This window comes from Eptatretus burgeri, chromosome 4 (genome assembly GCF_056783735.1).
Source record: "Eptatretus burgeri isolate ZD-2024b chromosome 4, Ebu_testis_v1, whole genome shotgun sequence".
In the NCBI taxonomy this organism is placed as follows: Eukaryota; Metazoa; Chordata; class Myxini; order Myxiniformes; family Myxinidae; genus Eptatretus; species Eptatretus burgeri.
In genome coordinates, this window is record NC_140964.1 from 11,870,957 (window position 1) to 11,895,709 (window position 24,753).

The following is a 24,753-nucleotide window of genomic DNA, read 5'->3' on the forward strand; positions in this document are numbered from 1 at the left end:
GTTCATCACGTGTTCTGAAGTCGTATTCCCGGCACAACCTCCGGCGGGTCTCCACACATGATTTAGTCTCTTACCACAGAGCCACCACTTTTGTCTTCTGCTTCAATGTCAATGGTATACTTGAGCTACGGAGCTAGAAATCCCAGGGAACAAATACCATAATAACACCACCAAACCCTGAAAAGGAAAATGGTAAAGGTCAAAAACACAAAGAAGTGGCAGGAAATCAGTCGTATCAATATTTTTGAAGCACCCTGTATATGGGAAAATTGTATCCGACTAGCGTCGTTTTGTATGACGTCGCAGTTTTTAGGAAAGCATCCCCGACATAAATTTGCTACTTGCTTTGTACACATCATTAAAAAATAAATAGTGACGGATGTTTTCTTTCACAATCTCAGAAGATTCCTGGAACTCCTTGGACGCAGACCTTTATAACGACTTGGGTTTAATGGTCCCTGGTTGAGTCATTTAAGAGAAAATAGTCAGAAACCGCTGCCTTGATCGCTATTGAACCTCTCCACCCCCACTCCATCCATCGGGACCATACTCTGGGCAGAGTGTTGGTGCTTCTGAAGCAGACTCCTTGGCTATTGGGCACAATCCTGGACAGGTCGCCACTCCGACACAGGATACCAGCAAGCTGGCACTCATTTTGACGACCTCAGAAAGATGACAGGCAGAGTCAACCCCACCTGCTATTAATTCAACAGACAAATGGGATTTGAACTCAGGATCATAGGATCCCAATCCCACCACCCTAACCATTGAGCCAACACCAGGCATATACCCCCCACTCCCCCCCGGTCTGAAGCAAAAACATGCCCAGTGCCGATGTGCATATACAATGTTGACATTGTGGTGATATTGCTTAGACAGATTCCAAATGCAATTATGCAAAGGCTAACACCAGAGGACTGAAGCACGAGGCCTATAATTACTGTGGCCTTCACAAGACCTGTGAGGCCTATCTGCTCCATCCTTTCGATATTTGATGATCCTTTTTACCAATCACTTTGGTCATTTTATACTGAAGAGAAAACTTATAGGGAGGGCATGGCATTTGTGAATATGAAAGCTCCAAAGATGTCTTTGGCTTCGAATAGCAACAACATGGCAGACGTATGATTTTTCAGGGGACAATTGTGATGGAGTCAAGCCAGCTGCCCAACCAATGGGTGAAAAGAAATGTTACACACAGACGGATGGACGGGCAAACAAGCATATTATGTGCATAATCAAAGGGCCATGGCCACCTGCTGAGCGGCGAGAATCAAAAATAATTTCCATTGTTTTGTTGACATTAAGAACAAAATAATGACGTCGCACGAGTCTACAAACCTCTGAACTTCATTCATATCTTCATGCTTGTCATTGAATAGGAACCCACTAACTACTGTATCATCTGCATATTTGATAACACGACAATGAGGACTTGAACTGCAGCAGTCACTTGTGAACAAAGAAAACAAAGTGGGGGAGACAACACAACCTTGTGGTGTGCATAGACTCAACACCCTGACACGTGATACCATATTATTGCACTTCACCAGTTGTGGTCTATCGAAAAGAAAAGCGTGAAATAATCGTGAAAGCCTCGGTGTGACATCCAGTTCAGTAAGTTGTTAATTAAATGTGTGGTACAATGGTATTGAAGGTACTGGAGAGGTCAATAAATACTTATCTTACAAAAAAACTTTGGAGTATCCAACTGATGGAACAATCTTTGGAGATAAACAAGCAGAACATCCTTGACACCCTGATGATTCTGATATGTAAAATGAGATTTGTCAAACAAGCCTACTTCACTACTCAAATTTCAACAATATCCTTTCACAACACTTCATTACATGACATGTCAAGGCGACTGGACGGTAATCATTCAACTCACTGGGTTTGTTTTACTTTTGGTACTGGAATGATAATTGAAGACTTCCATTTTTGGCGAATGACACCATTATCCAAGATTGATATATATGTATGTATATATGTATATATATGTATATATATATATATATATATATATATATATATATATATATATATATATATATATATATATATATATATGTAAACACTGGGCCAAGTTGTTTACCACATAGATTTAGATCCTTATTAGAAATACCATCTGGACCAATGGCCTTGCTTGCCTTCATCATAATATAATGGGCGTAAGCCTGGAACTTCGAACACACTTTTCTCCGAACATATTCCGTTCATACTTCCGAAATCTTCACATTATGTATTTACGCAGGTGATAGCAGATTCAAAAAATCGAATCTTCTTCTTCTTCTTCTTTCGGCTGCTCCCGTTAGGGGTTGCCACAGCGGATCATCCGTATGATCCGCATAGTGATTTGGCACATGTTTTACGCCGGATGCCCTTCCTGACGCAACCCTGGTCGCCTCTTACGACACAGGGATATGGTACACCTATTTTAACCGGGGTATACACCGGCCCAGTATACTGGTACTCATTTCGCCGACCTCGGAAGGATGACAGGTTGAGTCAACCCCCTGGTGTATTAATTCAGTGGCCCAACGGGGCTTGAACTCAGGACCTTTTGGATCCCAAGCCGCTGCCCTAACCACTGCACCAACACCAGGCTCATTCAAAAAATCGAATATAGATAGAATTTTCAGAGGGAATCGATGACGTCACAATCAGCAGCGTTCGGCGGAAAACCAACGGCCGGGCCCCAGACGACGTACTTTACTTAACCAACTCCATGAGTTCAGGACGTTTGTTCAACTCAGCATTTACGAATTTTATCCTGCCATGTTCTTAGTCTGTTGATGGAGGTAATATAGAAACGATGAATATGTCAAATCGTTCGTGTTACTCATCCGGCACTGTGTCAAGGCCAACAATCTAAAGCGACCGGTCTCAAACGCCACCATGGGCACCCAGACACGTCACCAATATGAATTGAGCTGTTGAATGCGGCGCAAAACATCCAAAGAAACTTCCATAACCGAGTATTGTGATCTGTCCTGTCCCCCATACCCGTTACAAACGGGTATCTGCTAGTCTTAATAAATACATTACGAATCTCATGCACATTCACAAGAAGATTCATCTGGGTCCTGAATCTTATCCGAATATATTACCACAACATAATAATTCTCAAGTTTGAAATCATGAACATCAAATCTACAAGACAACTTAATTAGATTATCAACAAAGTCTTTAGTGCAGTCTGTTTGCCTCATTGATTTGTCCTTGTCTCCAATCAAAGTTGGCATTTTCTGCAAAGCAGCACGGGAGTGAGTTAGTTAAAAATTCCAATCTAACTTTAGATTATAATATGCCCTCGACTTTGAAACTTGCCCATCTATTTCTTTCTGAATACCTTTCACTTGCGGGCACCACCTTCACAGGTCATCAGTTCAGGTCAGGTGTGGGAGCATGCGCCAGAGCAGCGCGTCGCTGCATCCACTTTCTGCTGGTACTCCAGGGGCCTCTGTCGGGCCATCCCCCAGGCAGATGCCAGGCGCATCCCCATCTCCTTGAGATGATGGTCAACCTGCTGCAATCACGAGGCACATGGTCGGCCCACTGGCCTCCTCCACTCACGAGGCTTCCTCGTTGAGAGAATCTGGTGAGCAGGATCAGTGTCAGGAAAATGAGCCACATGTCCACACAGCCGCAGCTGATGCTCATGGACTATACAGGTAACAAATCTCATTTGAGTCTCTCTCAGCAACTGCTCATTGGACACAAAGTCCAACCAGCGACAGACAAGGATTCTCCGAAGAGACTTGGTACCAAAGGAATTAAGTCTCCATCTCAGATCCCTGGTCAGAGTCCAAGTTTCACATCCGTAAAGCAAGACTGGAAGCGCCAAAGACCTGAAGACTCGGACTTTTGTCCTCCTGCACAGGCACCACACGAAAACCAAGAATCCTCCAGAGGGAATCCTGATTCACTGAATCGAATGCTTTGCAGAGACCACCATAGGCTGCAAGCAGCCCCTGCTGAAACTCTCATCTGCGTTCAGTGAAGACCTGAATGGCAAGGATACGGTCAATCATTCACCTCTTTGGTGTAAAGTCTGACTGCTCTGAGTGCTGGTGCTCAAGCAGATGGTGGTGAACCCGATCAAGAATTATCCGAGCAAAGACCTTGCCTGGCACTGAGAGCAGCGTCACCCCTCGGTAGTTGTTGCATTCCTGACGATCACCCTTCCCTTTCCAGAGAGGCACAACAAGGCCCCTCTTCCAGTCAGTTGGGAAGATGCCTGTGTTCCAGACAGAGCACAGAACTGCATGCAATGACATGAGTACAGCATTTCCACCAGCCTTGAGAAGTTCAGCATGGATGCCACAAATCCCAGGAGCTTTACCCCATTTCACCACAGCCTGTGTTTCCACAAATGAAGGTCGATCACCCCATCCAAATCCTCAATCTTTTCTACCCGTGAATCCACCCCAAACCCACCTCCTTCAATTTCCCTGCTTTCCTTCCTAAAAGTCCCTGTAATATCCTTCTTGTATACCCCATGTTCCCCACCCCATTCCTCTCCCTCTCCCATCCACAGGTCTCCAAATGTCTCTGTTCCCCACTGTTTTGTCCTTCCCACTCCCGCCCCTCTTGGTTCATGCCCCCTTGCTGTGCATTGTGTGTTAGCTCTCATACGAGCCTTGACAAGGTATATAAAAAAAAATCACAGTTGATTGGAGGGTCAGCAATAGGGATAGTAACACCCGTGACATCCAACTCAACAGCTGGTGGATGAGCCTGGTACAGGTGCTCAAAGTAACCGGCCCAGTGGGCCTTCACTTCGGACTCCTCTGTCAAGAGCCCACCACCCTTCGCTCTCACTGCAGTACACCGAGGGATGGGCTTGGATTTACGTCCTGCACAAATTCCCCTTTAAGCAGGACTACAATCACTTGACCACAGATGATGCGCTACCCATTCACAGATTTCTCGCACATAGGTGTCCTTGTTCACCCTCAGCACACGTACAGTTTTACGCCGCAACTCCCTGAACAGCTCAGCTCTGCCATTAAGCCTGGCCCCGTGACTCTGGTCAATGCTATCCAGTGTCACTTGAGAGACAAAATTCTTCTTCATCCACCGGCAACATCAAGGACGGTGGTCTTGAAGGCGCTCCACAACTCTTCAGGACCCCCCAAAGCACCCAGACCCCCGAAATCCCCACTCAGCCTGTTCGGCAATTCCTCAGCTACCCTCTCATCCTTAAGCTTGCCAACATCCAGCCAAGGCTGGGATGGTACCATTCTCCTGGATTTAAGCTGAAACTTTAGAGTTGCTGCCACAAGCCTGTGGTCGGTATTGAGGAATTGAGCACTCCGGTGGACCTTGCAGTTTTTGATCATCCTCCAGTGACCATCAAAGAGCACATGGTCAATCTACTTTGCCACACCACCAGCATTGGAATACCAAGTCCAGCGATGAGCTTGAGGATGTTGAAGCCATGAACCGGCCACTCTAAATCCATGACTTCTTGCAAAGTCAAGGAACTTCGTGCTATTCTGGTTCACAGTTCCAGACCCATAGGGACCAACACGCATCTCATAACCATCCGTGTCAGTTACAGGTGACGCATTGAAATCCCTCAAGACTAGAAGAGTATCTTTCCTGTGGCAATGATCAACTACAGACTCGAGCATGGCCTAGAATGTGTCCTTCACGGTGAGATCACTCGCCTCAGTCGGAGCATATACAGAGACCAGGGAAATGACAAGCAAAGAGTGACGAATCCTTCATCTCATAATACTCTTGTTGACCAGTGTTACTTTGATTATCATTGGAGTCAGCTTATTGGACACAGCTACAGCAACTCTTTGGGTATGGTAACCATCAGAGTGACCAGACCAATCGTAGGTGTAACCACCTGCCATGATCTCGCCGCAATCCGGTCCCCGAACCTCAGAGAGTGCTGCAATACTGATGTTCAAATGTTTGAATTTGGATGAAAATAGACAGGTGAACACCCTCTCTTAGGGATAGGACTTTCCAGGAATCCACCCAAAAGGACCGCCTCAATTTACCCCAAGGAGGCCACCGTCTGGTGGATGACACCTCAGCACTACCCCCAAAACACACTCCCGCAATCTGACCTGGGAAGGTTACTCCATGGTTTTCCTCTTATCAAGATTGGGGGTGCCGAAGTCTTTGCCTCACTCCCGTAATCTAGTAAGCTGCCCTGCAAAGGGCAGCTGCACAGGAGGGACTCCCACAGAGTGGGTTCTCAATTTTTTCTTGTGTTTTGCGGAGTGAAGGCTTTTACGGTGGCCGGAGTGCAAATCCTGCCACCAACCTCCTCAAAAAAAAAAAGTAACCCAACTGCAGAAGGATGTCTGCTGACACAGTTGGACATGAGATATGGATGGCTGCTGTCTCACAAGGAGCTAGCTGCCCTTTCATCCCCCATCCAAAATCATGATCTTTTATACCCATTAAACCACACCCCCACCGCTCCCAAAATATTGCTTATGTATCCATCTTTTCCATCACTTGCATTCTCCCCTAACCCTCATCATTACCTTCATCCCTTGTTTGTCCGTTTCCGTCTATCTTCTACCTCTGCCCAGCTGTCAGTGTTTCCCCTTTTTCTGCTGGTCCCTTTGTTATGTTGTGTCCTGATCTGTTCTGTGTCATCGCTCTTCCACGAGCCTAGACCATGTATAAAATAAATAAATGAACAATCTTGATTAAAACCCTTGGACTTCTTATATTTATTGCAGATCGATGCTTTTGATGTACTGTACAGTTCACAGTTCTAATAGGTTTGCCCATCTCCTGTTAAAAGGTTTGATTTCTAATGCCTCGGCTGGAGCATATGTCGAATTTTAAAGTGACGATACATTTGCATATAAGTGAAAACTCAAGAAATATGAAAATAGTCTAATCTATCTATAATTCCAGCAATCTCTGTGTGTCTCTGTGTGTGTCTGCGACCGCTGTTTCTCGACAACCACTGGTCCGATCTAATTTAAACTTGCCAGGTATATTGCTGGGGACCTGAGTATGTGCCTTTTCAAGGTTTGATATTAATCGGACAAGTGGTTTCCAAGTTATGGCCATTTATTTACCAAACCAATGACAGGACACGTTGCTGCGTAGGCGTGGCCGATGGGGGAAAGGACGCCTTAGTTACCAATGACAGGACACGTTGCTGCGTAGGCGTGGCCGTTGGGGGAAAGGACGCCTCAGTTACCAATGACAGGACACGTTGCTTGGCGTTTTGCACCCACAGTATCTATCTTCTATCTATAATTCCAGCAATCTCTGTTTGTTTGCCTTTTCAGGGTTTGAAATTAATCGGACAAGTAGTTCCAAAGTTATGGCCAAGTTAGAGCGCGTTCCCCATTACGGGTTTCAACGTACGGACTTCCGGATAGTGATGACTTACTATATTATAATAATTTCTCTATTTCTTATGCGCATTTATAGATAAACACAATGCCCCAATCCAGTCGTCATTTACGAGAGCGAAGGAACGGCCTGTGTGGTTGTTTGAAATTTTATTATTATTTTTTTTTTGCACGTACGGCCACGCGAGAGTGAAGGAACATCCTGTGTGGTTGTTGTTTCTGGCACGCGGTTTGAAAGTTTTATTATTATTTTTTTTGCACGTACGGCCACACATGTAAGGGCACACACTAGTTAACATAATGTAGTTTTTTTTTCAGAAAGAGGAGATTGAAAGTTTTTGTTTGATTCCAATTTTATTTCTGTATCTTAAAAATTGAGGAGGTTAGAGCAAAAGAAATGATTTCAACAATGGGGCAACATTTGGCATACATTACCATGGAAACAAGGCATTTAACATTGGACACATGTCAATTTTTGTTCCAAATCAATATTTTTTGTATTATAGCGCACATACCCCTGAACCATAAAAATAGGATGTCACTTGCTCCACCTTTGGTTGGGGTTGCTCCCATTTCGGCCCCCTTTTTAGAAATGGCTGCTGGTCTATGTAGGTTTGTGAAATGGCCATGATAGAAAGCCATGACAATGGTAAAAGGAGTATTCCCATGGTAGCCGCCGTCGTGCAGCGCCCCCTATTCAGAAATTTACCAGCGGGCGCAGAAAACATCGATTTACATTACGACAGACAATGAGTGACCGGTACTCGAACGCCCGGTATCAGGACAATACAGCACACCTGATAGACACAGGTTCGATGAGGCATTGGCAAGTTGTGAAGCTATTTGAGTGATCTCATTTGGATAAGTTTTGTTCCAAATTATAAAGTAATCGTGGTGTGGAAAGATTACCAGCTTGCCCCTGCAGATAGCCCAGACCAAGCTGAAACAGTGCAATCTTACCTTGATGGTCAAATCTTCTTTGCCAAGGCTTACCATCACCTGAATAGGTGAGTAGCTGCTGCCGGTCTCATCATGCATCTCAATCGTTGCACGCATTGAATTCTGCTCAACACAAGGCACAATTTTTGTGTTGATAATGTTTGGGGACACAAAATTGTATCATTGTACGATCACTTGAACGACTACAAGACAATATTTATTGCATAATTCATGCTTCATGAGAAATAATTGCATAATTGTTTATGCAGTCCCTTCCGGAATAATAAATCACATTCAATTGTACCACTTTGTTGTGCAACAATGTAATAAGTTACAATTCATCAGACCAATTAGTATTTAGTTGACCCAGAGTGGTGCGGATATCCAGTTTATAACAAAACGTGTCCTGTAATGCTTGTTTTTTTGTTTACCTTGAAAAGCTCAAACAGCATGTGGTAAAGATGAGATGGAACGTACACCACCTGGAGAGGCTGATCTTTACCTCGGACTGCAGGAAACAAACATGGGTCCCTCAAAATCGGTGCCACGAGAAGTCTAACTACTTCCTTGTGATAACCAGTCGTATATCCGAATAGGTTAAATCAAATCAAATCTGAAACTCATTTACATTGAAAGACAAATATTTCCATTCTAGGAAGGGAATGAAAGGGAAAGGAACGAAGAAAGTGGAGATGTCATGTTAAAGGTAGCAGACTGGGGCGGGGGGTGGGGTCGGTTTTTTAAATATCACGCCAAACATAGTTTTGCCCCCCCCCCCATCTCTCAATGGTGAAGAATCGCTTTAAAAATTATATTTCCGGATCCATATCCGGATCTTCACCAATATCAAATCAGTTGGTCCTCATCACACACCCAGCCTGCACACCAAGTTTTGTCTGAATCCATCCACAACTTTTTGAGATCTCGTCTTCAACAAATCGTCTTCTCACAGACAAACACAGGGGTGAAAACATAAGCTCCGTCCACCTACGGCGATGGAGGTAATAACCGATATTTTATGAACATTTCCATATGAACATCTCTCCGACTCTCTGGAGAATCCTCTTTATCACTTTGCTGATGACTCCACCCTCTGCCGTACCATCGGTCATCCCTCAGTCCAGAAAGCAGCAGCTTCTTCGCTCACTGCAGATCTGGGTAAAATCACAAACTGGTCCAACAGGTGGAACATGTCTTTCAATCTGGACAAATCTCACACTCTCACTATGTCTCTCCAAAAGGACCGTTTAGAAAACCCCTCCATCCACTTTCTCAACAATCCTCTGGAAGAAGTCCTTTCGTTCAAGCTTCTGGGTCTCACTATCTGCCATGACCTTTCCTTGGAAAGCCACATTTCAAGCCTCGCCTCTAAAGCCAGTCGCCGACTGGGAATCCTCCGTCGTGCAAAGTCCTTCCTCGGCCCACCTGAGCTCCTGACCACTTACAAAGCTTTCGTCCGCAGCCTGATGGAGTACTTCTCTCCTGGCTGGTGCTCCTGCCTCCCACCTTTCTCGGCTTCACGCTGTGGAAACCAAGGCATTTCGGATCATTGGTATTTCCCGCGATGAGACTGAGTCTTTGGGCCTCTCCCTATCTCACCGCAGGCAAGTCGGTGGTCTTTCTGTCTTCTACCGTCTCCTCTCTGGTCTCGCCCCCCCTCCCCCCTTGCTCTCTCTGCGATTTGTCCCCACCACATTTCCGCAGGGCGCTCAAGGTCTGCCAACAACCCCCTTCTGGTAAAACTACCAAAATCACGGATCACTGCTCACCTTCACTCTTTCATTCCTCTTTTTTCCCGCCTTTGGAATAAACTCCCTCACTCTATTCAATCCCATTCTTCCCTCCAGGCATTCAAAACAGCTGTTCACCACCACCTCTTGTCATCCCCCATCCAAATCCTCGATCTTTTCTTCCCCCGTTAATCCACCCAAGTCCACCTCCTTCAAGTTCCCTGCTTTCCTTCCTGAAAGTCTTTGTAATGTCCATCTTATACTCCCCATGTTCCCCACCCCATCCTGCTCCCTTCCACAGATCTCCTAATGTCTCTGTTCCCCACTGTTTTGTCCTTCTCACTCCCGCCCCTCTTATCTCATGCCTCCCTTGCTGTGCGTTATGTGTTAGCTCTCATACGAGCCTCGACAAGGTATACAAAAAAAAATATAAAAAATATTCATATATAACCGATATGTTCCTTTTATGAACACAATACGTTGTATAGTTGTGTGATGTGTGTTGTTGAAGTACTTTTATGTTTAATTACAACACTATAACTATAAATAGTGTATAATTGTTAAGAATCCCTCGAGTTGGGCAAAACCTGGTTCCACAGGGCAAACAAACCGGGACTCCCCCGCGTCGAACGAGGCCCCCACACGTCTCTCTATGACGCAGGATTGACGAGTTATAGACTGAGAAACACGCCGCGTTCAATCTACCTATTACGTACGCAGTTGACATTTTTTTTTTGTTCTGGGGTCACCGTCTGCATCAATTGAATTGGAATCTAAATTACTTGAACACCAAGTATTAAATGTTTGCATCATGAAAATACCACTAGCAGCACGGACGAACAACTCGTTCAGCTGCACCTGCACCTGCAGCACCTGTATCGGAACACACCTTTACATCGGTTCAGATTTCACGTGTTGAATACCGTGGGATTGTCAGATTGATGGAGTTTATAAATAAATTATTGAAGACATATTGTGACGTCCACGGGACTTGAACAGTCCCGCCAACGTAGAATGAGCCGAAACGATGGAGGCGGTTTATTTATTTATAACCCAAACATGGCGGTTCTAATCGCTCTACCGCAAACGGGACGAGGAAGGTGGCACGAGTCGCTTTTCACTGAGTTGATGATGTTTATTTGTTTTTATTATTAACCAGAAATAACAAGACTCGGCAAGAAGAGGGATCCGGGGCGATTCGACGGGATGGTGTGGGATCGGGCGTGGGGAAAACACAGACAATTCCAATGAATATACAGATCTCAAACCCTCAAAGGCGCCAAGTACACAGATACACACACACACACACACACACACACACACACACACACACACACACACACACACACACACACACACACACACACACACACACACACACACAACGTAGCTACTTCTGGTGGTCAGGCTGGACCGTGGTGTGGACGCAACTGTCCCTGGATCGGCGTCGGACGAGCTGGCCTTGCTCTCGTCAGGGGGGCAGGAGAAACTGTGGTGCTGTCGACCTCCTGGTCCTGGCCCAAGTCCGCTCACAGCCGCCAGGGAACCAGTTCTGGCGCCAAATTGCGAGCAGGAGAGGGAGGCAGGTCCGCCCGCTGTTCGACCCCGTACTCCGAGTCAGCAGAACCCCAGAGCCAACCAAGGTGAGGGACGAGGCTCAGCAAGGCTCCAAGACACGATGAAGAACACGATCGAATCAGCACAACAACAAGTACGCTTCCCGCGCAACAGCCTCCACACCAAAAAAACACGATCTTTTTGTCCCGATCTTCTTCCTCTTCCTTTTCGACCCCGAACAGAACCTTTTTATCCTCCCGTCCTCGTCACTTCCAATCGAGCCGTTTTATTGGCCCACCGCCGTCGTCTTATTTAAGTGAATGCTTTATGCAACCTGGCCCGAGGTCTTACCATCAGCCGTGTTGTCTCCTGGGTCAACCAGAACACCACAAAGATGCCCCCCAAATCCAGCCACGGATTGGGTATTTTCCATCATTCCAAGTCGTTCCTTGAAAAATTAGAATGACTTGAAGTTAACGAGGCATTTGTCTGTTGCCCAATGGAGTACTGCTCTCCCTCCCTGATGGGGTGATGTCCCAGCATCACATCTGGCTCTCCTGGCTTCCATGGAATCTAAAGCTCTCAACATTATTGGCACCTCCCGCAATGAGGTTGAAGCACAAGGCCTGCTGCTCTTTCACATCACAACCAGATCAGTAGCCTCTTATTTTTTTTTTATGACTTCTACTGTATTCTAGGTCCTTCTGCTCCATCAGCCCTCCAACCCTCCCCAGCAACTCCAAGATGAACAGGTTGTTTCAGTCAGTGATCACTTCCTGGTTAAACTCTCAAAATCCAGGCTTGATGCACACCTCAACTTTGTTGTGACCCTTTTCTCCCATTGGTGAAAATGCCTTCTTTAGAGGCTAATCCATCCCAGTCTCCCCTCAAGGACTTCAAGCAGGCAGTGCACAACTCATCATCACACCATTTTAAAGCCTTTATCCCTGAGCAGGGGTCAGCTTTTTGCGGGCTCCAATCATGGTACCCTTTCTTGCGGCAATGTTTTTATGGCCGGATTCCCTTCCTGACGCCAACCCGTTAGTCGTCTTCGACCCTGCAGGGATAATTACCAGTATACTGGTGCTCATTTCGCCGACCTTCGGAAGGATGACAGGCTGAGTCTACCTCCCTGATGCTAACTCAGCGGCCAGCGTGGCTCGAACTCAGGACCCCAAGGATCCCAAGCCACTGCCTTAACCACTGAGCCACACCAGGCTCATCAGGCAGTGCACAACTATCGTATGTGATCCCCCATCCCCGCCCGCAATTTTTATAACCCCATTGATCTTACCGAAAGTACCCAACCCTCTTACTTGTATGTCTGTTTGTCTCTCTGTCCCTCTCTCTGCCACATTCACTATTAGCTAATTCATATGGAGGATCATTTTTAAATGGAGAGAAGGATTTAGGCCTTACTGTCATGTATGCTGATCTCTAGTGCAGGACATCCTTGGTAGAACAGGTCACAAAGCAGTTTGGCATTTTCAAAGGCATCTGCAATAAAAAGGATAGCAAGTGCTCACATAGGCATTTGATTGAACTGCGACGTCAAAAAACAAATCTTAAGAGGTCGCTACGCAGAATATTCGACAATACTCAATGAGCTAACATGTTTTTTAAAAAACAAATCAACATGTCATCAATAAATGGTGAAGACAAACTAGAGATCATTATCCATATTTTACAACCTATGCCCTTGGGTCCTCCACTTGCCTGCTATCTCATCTCCTCATACCTTTGATCACCTCCACGGGATCACAATGTGGGTCGATCCCACCAATGTGTTTGGGATGAGCGGGGTTTTCTTCATCTCCAAAGAGCAGAGCTAGGTGAACAGTGTGTGTATTATTATTATTGCAGCAGATACCTCATGGAGATCACAACTTCTATATTGTGGCACAGACGGCTAAGTTCGCCCTGTGAAGCAAGAGGGTTTAACGGATACTGACATGTGATGCTATTGCCAAAGAACAAGTTGGGTTGATTCCTTGAATAATAAACAATTCAAGGTATCTTGATTTGTTCAAAGTATCCATATAAGATTACATGGCTGACCCCACATATGACACACACACACACACACACACACACACACACACACACACACACACACACACACACACACACACACACACACACACACACACACACACACACACACACACACACACACACACACACACACACACACACACACACACACACACACACACACACACACACACACACTCCGTCTCTCAGTAATAGTTAGAGTGACTGGACTTCCTCGAGAGGGTTGTTGAGAAATTACATGGGAGGGTTAACGGTACGGTCCTTTTGGAGAGTGAGTGAGAGTGAGTGTGGGATTTATGAGGATTGAAAGACATTCCAAGTATTTGACCAGTTTGTGATTTTTATCAAGGTCTGAAGAGAGGAGAGAGGCTGCTGCCTGTCTGTCAGAATGATGAGAGATGTCATGGCAGAGAGTGGAGTCATCAGCAAAGAGATAAAGAGGATTTTCCAGAATCAGAGAAATCATCGAAGATTAGGAATAATATGGGGCCGAAAACACTGCCTTGGGGTACTCCGGCCTTGACAGGGAGAGGAGATGAAAGGGCTCCGTTGAGAGCCACACGTTAACTCGGAGAGTGGAAGAAGTCGGTAATCCAAGAGTGGAGTTGGCCTTGGATTCCACAGGCAGACAGTTTGGAGAGCAAGACAGAATGCCAGACTGTATCAAAAGCTCGAGATATGTCCAGAGAGACGGCCCTGATCTCATGTCTGATATTGAGGGCCTCCACCATTGTTGGGAGAGTAGAAGCAGCTTGTCTAAGGTAGAGTGACCAGGTCTAAATCTGAATTGACAAAATCAGATGAGGTTATTGGAGGAAAGGAATGATTTTATGTTCACTGCAATGATGGATTTTATGACCTTGTTGATAATTAGAAGTACAGTAAGCTCATTGGTCTGCAATTAAGGGGATTCGTTTTTGCACCTTTTTATTTAATGTAGTGATATTGGCAAATTTCAAAGCAGATGGAAGATGACCTAGGGTAAATGACAGGGTGAAAAGGGCAGAGGAAGGATGTGCAAGAGCAGCAGAGCAGGTTTTAGGACACGTGAACTGATGCCATCCAGTGCAGTAGCTGAGTTCGAATCAAGGGTTGTCAGAACCTTCTCCATCTTCTCGGGTGCAAAAGACACAGACTCCAAGAAGATTTGGGTGTGACTGTGCGTGTGTGCGAGTGTGACTTTGTGTGCGGGTGTGACTGTGTGTGTGTTTGTGTGTGTGATATATATATATATATATATATATATATATATATATATATATATATATATATATATATATATATATATATATATATATATATATATATATATATATATATATATATATATGGAGATGTTGCGGGGACAAGATTTGGAAGCAAACGCAATTGAGGAATTCGGCATTTTCACGAGCGTAGTCGGCTGTGGTGTCATTTGAAGTGAGGGAAGGGATGGAAGGAGAGCATCACCAGAGACCAGACATGACAGAGACTTTCCTCTCTCTCTTCCCTCTCTCCCCTCTTCTCTCCCCCTCTCTCCTCTCTCCCCCTCTCTCCTCTCTCCCCCTCTTCCCTCTCTCCCCCTCTTCCCTCTCTCCCCCTCTTCCCTCTCTCCCCCTCTTCCCTCTCTCCCCAACTTCCCTCTCTCCACCTCTTCCCTCCCCCCATTCCTATCTCCCACCCATCCATCTCTCCACTCCCTTTTCCCTCCCCCTTTTTCCCCTCTCCTTATTTTCCCTCCTCTCTCTCTCCTTCTTTTCCCTCCTCTCTCTCCTTCTTTCCCCTCCTCTCTCTCCCTCTTCACCCTCCTCTCTCTCCCTCTTTCCCCTCTTCTCCCTCCCCTCTCTCCCTCTTTCCCCTCCCCTCTTTCTCCTCTCACCTCTCCCTTACCCCTCTTCCCTCTCTCTACCCCCCTTCGCTCACTCTACTCTACCCCTTCCTTCTCTCTCCTTCTTTCCTCCCTCCCCTCTATCCCTCTTTGCCTTGCTCTCTCTCCCTCTTTCCCCTCCCTTTCTCACTCTTTTCCGTCCTCTCTCTCTCCTCACCTCTCCCTTACCCCTCCTCCCCCTCTCCCCCTCTTCTCTTTCTCTCCCTCTCTCTTTCTCTCCCTCCTCTCTCTCTCCACCTCCCTTCTCTCTCCTATCAACTCTCTCTCCCCCTTCCTCTCTCTCCTCTCTCTCTCTCCATTCTCTCTCCCCTTCTCCTCTGTCTCCCCATCTCCTCTCCCCCCTCTCCTCTCCCTCCCCTCCCCTCTCCTCTTCCTCCCCCCCTCTCCTCTCCCTCCCTCCCCCTCACTATATGCCCATGCTCTATCCTTTTTTAACATTATGCGTCAAGCAAGGAAGCAACATGCACCATATTTAAAATCTTTCATATCTCATTATTTGGCAGCAGTTTGAAATGCCAATCTCCTCCACTCTTTAAGAATTACATCGTTGAGTCCACCAAATATTTAATTTAAGTTTATTTTGGACCTCTGAAGTTTATTATTGAATGTCATTTTAGGCCACAATGCTAAATGGACTTTTTTCTTAAATTAAGTGATTGCTTTGCACAGCAAACTTTGTTCAAAGACTTTCAGTATAGGCTACTCTTAACAAAACCGACATGGTTTCTTCAACTTTGTGATCATCATCATCATAATCTGTCACAAAGCGTCAATGCCTCCGAAACAGTTTCCTGAGCAAGGGTTATACTGGGTGGTTTGACATTGCCTTGCTAGCAGTAGTTTGGGCAGGAAGTTGGCTCGCTCTTCACATTGTGGTGCCGGCGATGGCTTGCCGACTCTGCGCAAAGGACACCATGAGGATCTTTAACGTCCACCAACTTATGTCGGTTGATGGGACACCTCGTTTACCAACCATTGCAGCGACGGCACACACATTGATGAATCACCCTGTCTGTGAAACACGTGGATGACAGTTTACATATGGGTTGGGATTCGAACCCAGGCTAGATAGCTTACACGTGAGTGTGCGTACATCTCAGGGTCGAGGCCATCCTGTGAGCCCAGTTCATATCTTAACGCATTGTTAATAAACAAACTGCGATTCCATGCGTGCGGAGCTTTTCAAAAGCAGCACGGGAAGCGGCCGCCGGAGACAGGAGACAGCCAAACACACACAAACACATGGACAGACAACACACTTCACAGTGTGTGTGTGTGTGTGTGTGTGTGTGTGTGTGTGTGTGTGTGTGTGTGTGTGTGTGTGTGTGTGTGTGTGTGTGTGTGTGTGTGTGTGTGTGTGTGTGTGTGTGTGTGTGTGTGTGTGTGTGTGTGTGTGTGTGAGAGAGTGACATCAAACCCCATCACTGGAGTGGGTACCATAAAGAAAGCGCCACACCGGCTATTGCTGCATGCATCTTGACCAACAGGAAATGCCTGCCACACATTAACATGTATGTGGTACACAAAACAGTTCTTGGAGCAGCCATTAAATTTAAATTTAAAAAAGGTTCTGCGAGCCAAACAGTTGCATTTAAGGCTCTGCCTATTGGCGGTACAATCCTTCCTGGTATTGGCTGCAGTAAAATCCTATTGAGATATAGGGGACTGTAGCTCTGCGAAGCTCATGCTGAATTGGTGGACTCTCATGCAACTCCTTAGGCTTCAGAGTTTTTTGTTTAATTAAAAAAAGATAAATGAATACATCTATTTTTTTCAGGATACCTACTGGACTTACAGTGGTGGTTGATGATCATGCGGATAGATATCCGGCTCATGTAGAAACGATCCATGAAGTATTGTACATTTTGGCTGGTCACGGGGTCCACCCCAAATTGTTCCTTGTACTCAATTACCCCCTCTGCCATTGTGGGCACTACATCATTGTGCCGGTTGCGAATCTTGACCAATGTTTCTGAAAAGCTGGACCCACGGGCACGTGCAAAAGGAGAACAATCATGGTTATTATTTCGAATAAGACTCATAAATATCACACAATCTTTCTTGCGTCAATTCGCACTCGTACCAGTTTCGGGCCAGCTGGTGCATTTACATTTGTGTCAGTTACACCGGTTTCATGATTTAAAACAGTAAGACTAACCACCTCTAGGATACGCACAAGGAACTTTGGCGCAGGAAGAGGCGATTCAGCCCATCATGCTTGTGCTGCGCCAATCCCAGAATCCATCACCCATCCCAATGCCATTATCACCATACCCTTCTATCTCCAATGCCTCCAGACTGATTGTTTACTAATCCAGAACCCACTCGAAGTTCCACAAACCTGTCCAAAGAATCTTGTTCCTCGGAGTTTGCATTTTCATAATCCACGAGCTCCATGAAACTCTGCACATACCTGCAATAAACGCAACAGTCTGCATGGATACGATGTATGCACACTCACCTCTGAGTCGTGCAGCCTGGATTTGAATCTCAACCCAGCTATAAACTGTCATCCTGGTGTTTCGTATCTATGGTGAGGCATCAATGTGCATGCCATCCATTGGATTGACATTAAGCCGGATGTCCCATCTGCAACATTAGTTGGTGGAAGTTAAAGATCCCACAGTGTTCTTCGCAAAGAGTAGGCGAGCTATCGCCGGCAAATTGAACACCTTACAAATCCCTTCCTGGACTCTGGGTAGCAAATAGTTTGGTCGTATTGGAGGTTCCTAAACAGCAAGTTACACGGGTTGCTATCTTAGAACTGGGTGGTTGATAGGCAGGCAGCAGCTTCTGCACGATGAACAAATCAACCAGGTAGTTCACATATTTCATGTGAATCACCTTCTTCGGTTAAGAAGGCCAACCACCACCACAACAGCTTGTTGTACCTTACAGCTTCAGTCCAACTACTTAATATGTGAAGCACGTTATCCACTGGCAACACGATCCCATTACTTAAAGCATATCGTTGTGACATGTTCTACCACTCCATAATCCCAGTAAACTGAATCGAGATGGGATCGCAAAATGTGGATCAGGCATGCAAAAGATTAGTAAGGTACGGGGACAGTTGGCCTAATCTGTACAGTGCAGCATTTGTAGAGGGGGTTGGAAAAGGGTGCAGTTGGGCTTGGAGAAAGCTGCAAATTGTAAGGAGGGTGTGATTTGGAGTGCCGGGCGAGGGAGGGGGCGGTGTTGCGGTTGTTCATCCTATTGGCCTCTCGCATTCCCAACCAGTGCCAAAGCATATCTGATCGCAAATTGAACATCAGTCGAACATGTATATAATCACTGGACAATTCATATTTGTTTGACTGTTATAATAATAATAATAATAATAATAATAATCATCATCATCAAGAAATTGCACTCGCTGTTCACAGAGTGCAATAAACTACATTCCCTCTGTAAAAGTGGGGTAAAGGTCGCGCATGTGCAGTGAGGTTGTTCTATCACGTGCATGTGGAAGCGAGTGGTATGGTGGCTGGTTGTAATCCAGTGTTTCTCAACCTTTTTTTGTCGCACGCCCCACTTTGATTTTCAAAAAAATCGTACGCACCCCCCCCCCCCCCCGTGATTGGAGACACTACAGTATATACTACATATGTATTCAAAAAAAATTATTTAAAAGTTTATTAAAACGTTGCTTTATTAAAACTTTTATTGCAAATTTTATTCAATTGCTACTCACTTCAATGGGAGCCCTGCCCTTGACGCTGGCTGCAGATTTGTTTGATTCGAGGAACCAATTTTGTCAGTTTCAGCCTTAAATCACCACGTTTCGTGATTTCCAGTCTATATATGTATATATATATATATATATATATATATATATATATATATATATATATATATATACATATATATACATATATATACATATATATATATATATATATATATATATATATATATATATATATATATATATATAGAATATCTCTCTCTCTCTCTCTCTCCCCTCGTGCCCCACCAAAATATTGCTACGCCCCACCATGAGAAACACTGTTGTAATCCCTCTGGACAATCTCATTGAAACGTCACTGCGCTTTCATGAACAACAGGCAGGAAAGAGAGCGTTTGGCTCAAAACAATGTCAACGTATTCCCGTAAAGACAGGTAGTCCTGAATTGCAGAATTACTGCCAATAGAATCCTTTTAGTGCAAACATGTTTCCCTGTTTTTCAAAGACATTGTGTATTTAACAGAAACTCAGCTAAACATTGACAGACGCACGCACGCACGCACGCACGCACGCACGCACGCACGCACGCACACACACACGAAGCTCACAAAGAAGCTTGTACACACATAAGCCTGAATGAAGTAAGCCAAATGATTGAATGAGTGTACAGAAGAAGAGGGAGAAGGTTAAATTGGAAAATAATGGGTGAGTAATGAGGATGAATGACGGTCATACCAGCTCTTTACTAACTGGACTGGAGCAGTACTGAGGAGTTCATCAGGCAAAAGGTTGATCTCCTTCATGATATTAGCCAATCGAACGGGAAGTTCTTGCCGTAGAAAAGCAAAGGAAGTCTTCTCACAGGCATTGCGCGAACCTGTGTACACATGATAATGGTCACCTCATCAAAAATGTACAAAATGATACCCTGAGAATTACATACCTGACCACTTAATGCACCACGAATCTATGGGCCTCAAGCTTGGTGAGCAAACTGTAAACAAGTTGGTAATACGGTATAAGTAGGGCCAGATTAAGGCATAGGCCTGTTAGACCATGGCCTATGACCCCACACTTGAAGGGGCCCCACACCTAAGGCTTCGTATGTACAGTGATCGGTGAGCTCAGAGGTACGGTCGTGTACTCGCCTTTGAACTGTTTCATCTGGGTTCAAATCCCAGCCCGACTATAAACTGTTTTGGCTGGTGCTTCGTGGGCAGGGTGTCGCATAGATGAATATTCAATCATTTTAGAGGGGAAGCTGTGCTGGCTGTCCCATTTGCAGCATCCTCTGGAGGATGATAAACATCACATGGTTCTGATTGCAAAAGAGTATTGACTGCTGTGTTCTGGTATTCCGGCCAAATTTCATATTCCTGTGCGAATGTACAGCGGTAGGCCTACTTCAACCTCAGCACAGCTACCCCAAACGCATGATACAAGCAGAGAGTCAAATTTTAATTTAATCCTGCTAAAATATGCATTCAGTGAACAAAAACGCGTTAACATGTTCCATCTCATTATTGGTCGTCAAGCAAAGGATGAAGCATTTGTACTTATCTCATAAAAGTAAGTTAGATGTTTAAATGCCAAATCCTACAAAATAGATAACACACTGTGGGATATATATATATATATATATATATATATATATATATATATATATATATATATATATATATATATATGAACATACAAGTAATTTGATGTACGTACATTGAATGCCAGAGGAAAAGCAACAAGAGTGAGAATTGCTTTGCAATACACGTCCCCAACTGATGTGATATTTTCCAAGTCCAAAAAGGGCATAACTCTGAAAAATTGATGAAACGTCCTGAAACTCGAACTTCTTCTGTAACTTATCATAATATAGCCACGTACCAAGTTTCAGTTGAATATGTTAAGCGGTATGGGGGAAAAGTCTGAAAAACCACAGGTGGGAAGGATGGACTGACGGACAGACAGACTGATGGAGAGCAAACCTATAGTCCCCCCCCACCCCCCCCCCCCCGGTGAAACTGGTAGGGGAGTAATAAATCCACAGTGTCTGAGTCAATAAGGAATGCACTTTTAGAAGTGCTCAGGACAATGTTGACTAAAACATTCCCGTACGTATATGTAATTTAATAATGTCATTGATATGTATATGCAATTTAATAAAGAAAGCCAATGAAAGTGGTATCCAAGGTGCAACTGCAGCACCTTTTGTGTTTGCAACGTGGTATGGTTAAACATAGCATTGGAATTGTAGGGTCACCAGGTGTGAAAGGGAAATGGAATGTGAAGAGGTGAAAAGGGGAAAAGCAGTATAAAGTGGAGAGGACCGATTTATAAAATCGTCGATCGTTCGAAATGGTGAGAGTGTGGAGAAGACATCGGAGGTGGAAGCTAAAGAATGGTGGAGGGAAAAGGGGGTGGGATAAAAGGGAACACTATTTTGATGGAGAGGAGGATGAACGGAAGGAACGAGGATTGAGATGTACGAGGTAGACTGTCTTTCTGACTCAGTGTCTCTCACACCCATGTAGGTTGAGTAAGTTTTGTCCGGCCTTGCAGACCCTTCATTGGCGATGCTCTCGATGGCACCATGAGCCATGTTCTCACATCTGAGGCCTCACCTTCAACCATGGCCACTTCCCTGCTGGCCATTTCTGAAATCTGGCATCTAAAACCAGCTTCGCACAAGGAATCCTGTCATTCTAAATCATTCCTTGAAAATTCAGAACTACTCCCAGCCTACAAGACCTTTGTCCATAGCTCAATGGAGTACTGCTCTCCTTTTGTTGCTGGTGCTCCCTTTTCACATGTCTCTCCTGGATCTAAAGCTATAAACATTATCCTGTCGTTCTAATGAGGGAGAAGCACAAGGCCTGTTGCTCTCATATCAAGGTTGGGATAGCCTCTGTTTCTTTTACCTCCTCTTTTCTGGTCTTACTCTTGCTCTCTTAGTCCTCTCTCAAATGAACACTTAGACCCTCCATAACTTCTTCAGGCCACACACATTCTTCTGGTAAGCTTCTGATTAAACTCCCCAAATCCAGGCAAAGTGTCCATTTCTACTCTGTTCCACTTTTCTCTGACATGTGCATAACCACCAGTCCACGACCCAAGTCAATATAATCCCACTGTTGCCGCCAGGGTTTCAAGAAGGCAGTACACCAAGCATCTCATACCACCCCCCCCATATCTACCCATGATATTTTCTACCACCATTAGTCCGACATAACGTATGCCTCTTACTTGCAGGTTTCCTCCACTCCTCTCTCTCCTCATCCCCTTACTTACTGTGTCCACCTGCTGTGTCCACCTGCGTGTTACCTTTTTGCCCTCTGTCTACTTGCTCTTCCATCAACTGATATTTTGTATTCAAACATTACAAAAACGATGAGAAACTTTGTGCATAATAACAACACGTTGTTGGTTGGACAAGCGTTCCAAAAGACAATGACATTCCATGACCCTCACTTCGACCACTAGGCCAAAGGACTACTATATTTATACAATGCAACACATTCTTCTCTCCAGCAATAGGTTGGGGGCGGGGGGGGGGAGGAGTTGTTTGTGGTGCAGAATTTTGTAAGCAGGCAGGGTGGGTATAATTTGCTGGGGTGGGAGTGGGGGTATAATTAACTAGGGGTTGGGGGGGTATAATCTGCTGTTTGTTTAACAGGACACTTCAACCGATAGCTGCGCTACGAACCGAGCAGACTAAAAAGGGAAAATGTGGGAATACTGTACACGATAGGCTAAACACACGAGCTTACCGAAGTCCAGAAGCTGTTTCATGGAAAGTGGGGAGGGAGAGAATTTGGAATAAAACTCGATCTTCCCAGGAACGCTCGCGAGGGCAGCATTTTTGAGAAGAAAACGGATGAGGCGCATCTTGGGGTCGGGATGGAGGAACAGACAGTTCTAGGTCAAGATATCACAAGCGGGGATAAGTAGATGGAGAAACAAATGGGAGGAAGAAAGAATGGGGCGGTAATAGGGGAGGAGAAAAGGGGAGGGAATTCGAGAGGAAGAGGGTTTGGTAGGAGGGAGGTCAGAGAGGATACAGGAAGTAAAAAGGATGAATTGGATTTAAAATATGAGCTGAAGATGAGGCGAGGAAGAAGAAGGGAAAGGAGGACGTGTGATTGGAGACGTGAACGTGGAGGTCAAATCGAGACAGACCAATCTGCTCAGGGGGTCTCAACAGAGGATTTGAATGACAAAATGATAATTTTTATGAATGGTAAATGCTTTTCTATCGTTTTTATAATGCATTGCATTTGGTGATTTATATATTCCTGAAGGGAATGGATGTTGGTGGTTGTTGGGACAGGGCAGTAAGGTTTGGGGTACATCATATATAGGCCTATGTATGAAATATGACAATTGAGGGACTAAATGTACAGGTGTGTAGGAATTTCAAAGATGGTAAATACAATTCCTACTCATTGTAGGAATTGTAGGAACTCATTGTACAATTCCTAGATATTAGGTGGATTGCAGAACAGTTGGAATAACTGTTCACTCGTGAAAATTCGGATACAAGTTCATAATAAAACCTTCTCCACTCGGAAATCATGACATCAAACAAACGGCAATCGGTATTGAGAAAACCAGACAACTCGTGAAAAGTCCGTGATAATACATCCGAGGCCCCGGAGACGAACTCCTCAAGGAAGACGTGAAACGTCTGCAAATAAAAATAAAAACACCTTTGGTGAGCAACAAGTACTGGTGAAAAATTCAAGTGATAAAGTAGAATCCACAACTGCAGGTCATGCAAAAGAAGTCCTGCGAAATGATGCTTCCCTTTGTTTAACTCCAAAATGGATGGAGATGAGAACTGATCTCTCCGCAAAGCAGTCGGTCTGTTCAATGTCATCAAACCGTCCATTCCGTTCCAAGTGACGTCATTTTCCTTTAATGCAGATCGGCCGAGAAATGAAAAATAAATAACCTTTTCTCCTTCCGAAGCCAGGCCGAAGAGAGGAAAAAGCACCCAAAAAGAACAACGATGATTGGCGAGTAACAACGGTAAAACCAGGCTTCATGGTAAAGCAGTCACGTGACTATTGGAGTGGTTGGTGGAGTGGCTTATACTGAAGGCAGGTAGCAGGTGGCAGGAGACACTACAATGAGCCCCTCCTAGATCGCTGGTACATTAAATGATGAAGATGAACGACCGATGATAATAGTGTCTAATTAAGGTACTGGACTGCCAAAGATGTAAAACTGACATTATCCATAATAGAATGTCAAACTTCATCTTGCCACAAAAATTTGCACAAATCTGGCTGGCCAGTGTACATGGTGTCCAGAACTGATGTTTCTCACTTCAGGTGATTTGCTTGAATATTTTAGAGGAGCTGTGGTTTGTCGAGTGGCTAATGCTGAAGGCTTCGATGATAAGGTGGCTTTATGTCAAGTGGAGGTTTGTTCGATGTCATCGTTAAGGTTAGCAGGAGATAAGTCAGATCCTGTTCAATGTAGGCTGGCTTCAATCTATCCTTGTTAACACAGTCATGTTTTCCAATTAGGTTGATGGTGAAAAAATTGTGAACATGTAGAATGACCTGACTG

General features: G+C 44.9%; 1 protein-coding gene across 1 annotated transcript in view; it reads right to left on the reverse strand.

Moving 5' to 3' along the window:
• Positions 1–23,201, reverse strand: part of LOC147027488 (pyruvate dehydrogenase (acetyl-transferring) kinase isozyme 1, mitochondrial-like) — a 31,008-nt gene extending 7,807 nt beyond the window's left edge. Inside the window, exons 1-8 of the mRNA XM_085876950.1 lie at positions 22,947–23,201; positions 19,918–20,059; positions 17,836–17,907; positions 17,290–17,474; positions 13,311–13,400; positions 12,992–13,069; positions 8,717–8,793; positions 8,307–8,408 (exon numbers count right to left, since the gene is read on the reverse strand). Coding sequence (XP_085733076.1) covers positions 8,307–8,408; positions 8,717–8,793; positions 12,992–13,069; positions 13,311–13,400; positions 17,290–17,474; positions 17,836–17,907; positions 19,918–20,059; positions 22,947–23,064 — 864 coding nt within the window. The 5' untranslated portion in view covers positions 23,065–23,201. The remainder of the gene's footprint in view (positions 1–8,306; positions 8,409–8,716; positions 8,794–12,991; positions 13,070–13,310; positions 13,401–17,289; positions 17,475–17,835; positions 17,908–19,917; positions 20,060–22,946) is intronic.
• Positions 23,202–24,753: the final 1,552 nt, after the last annotated feature.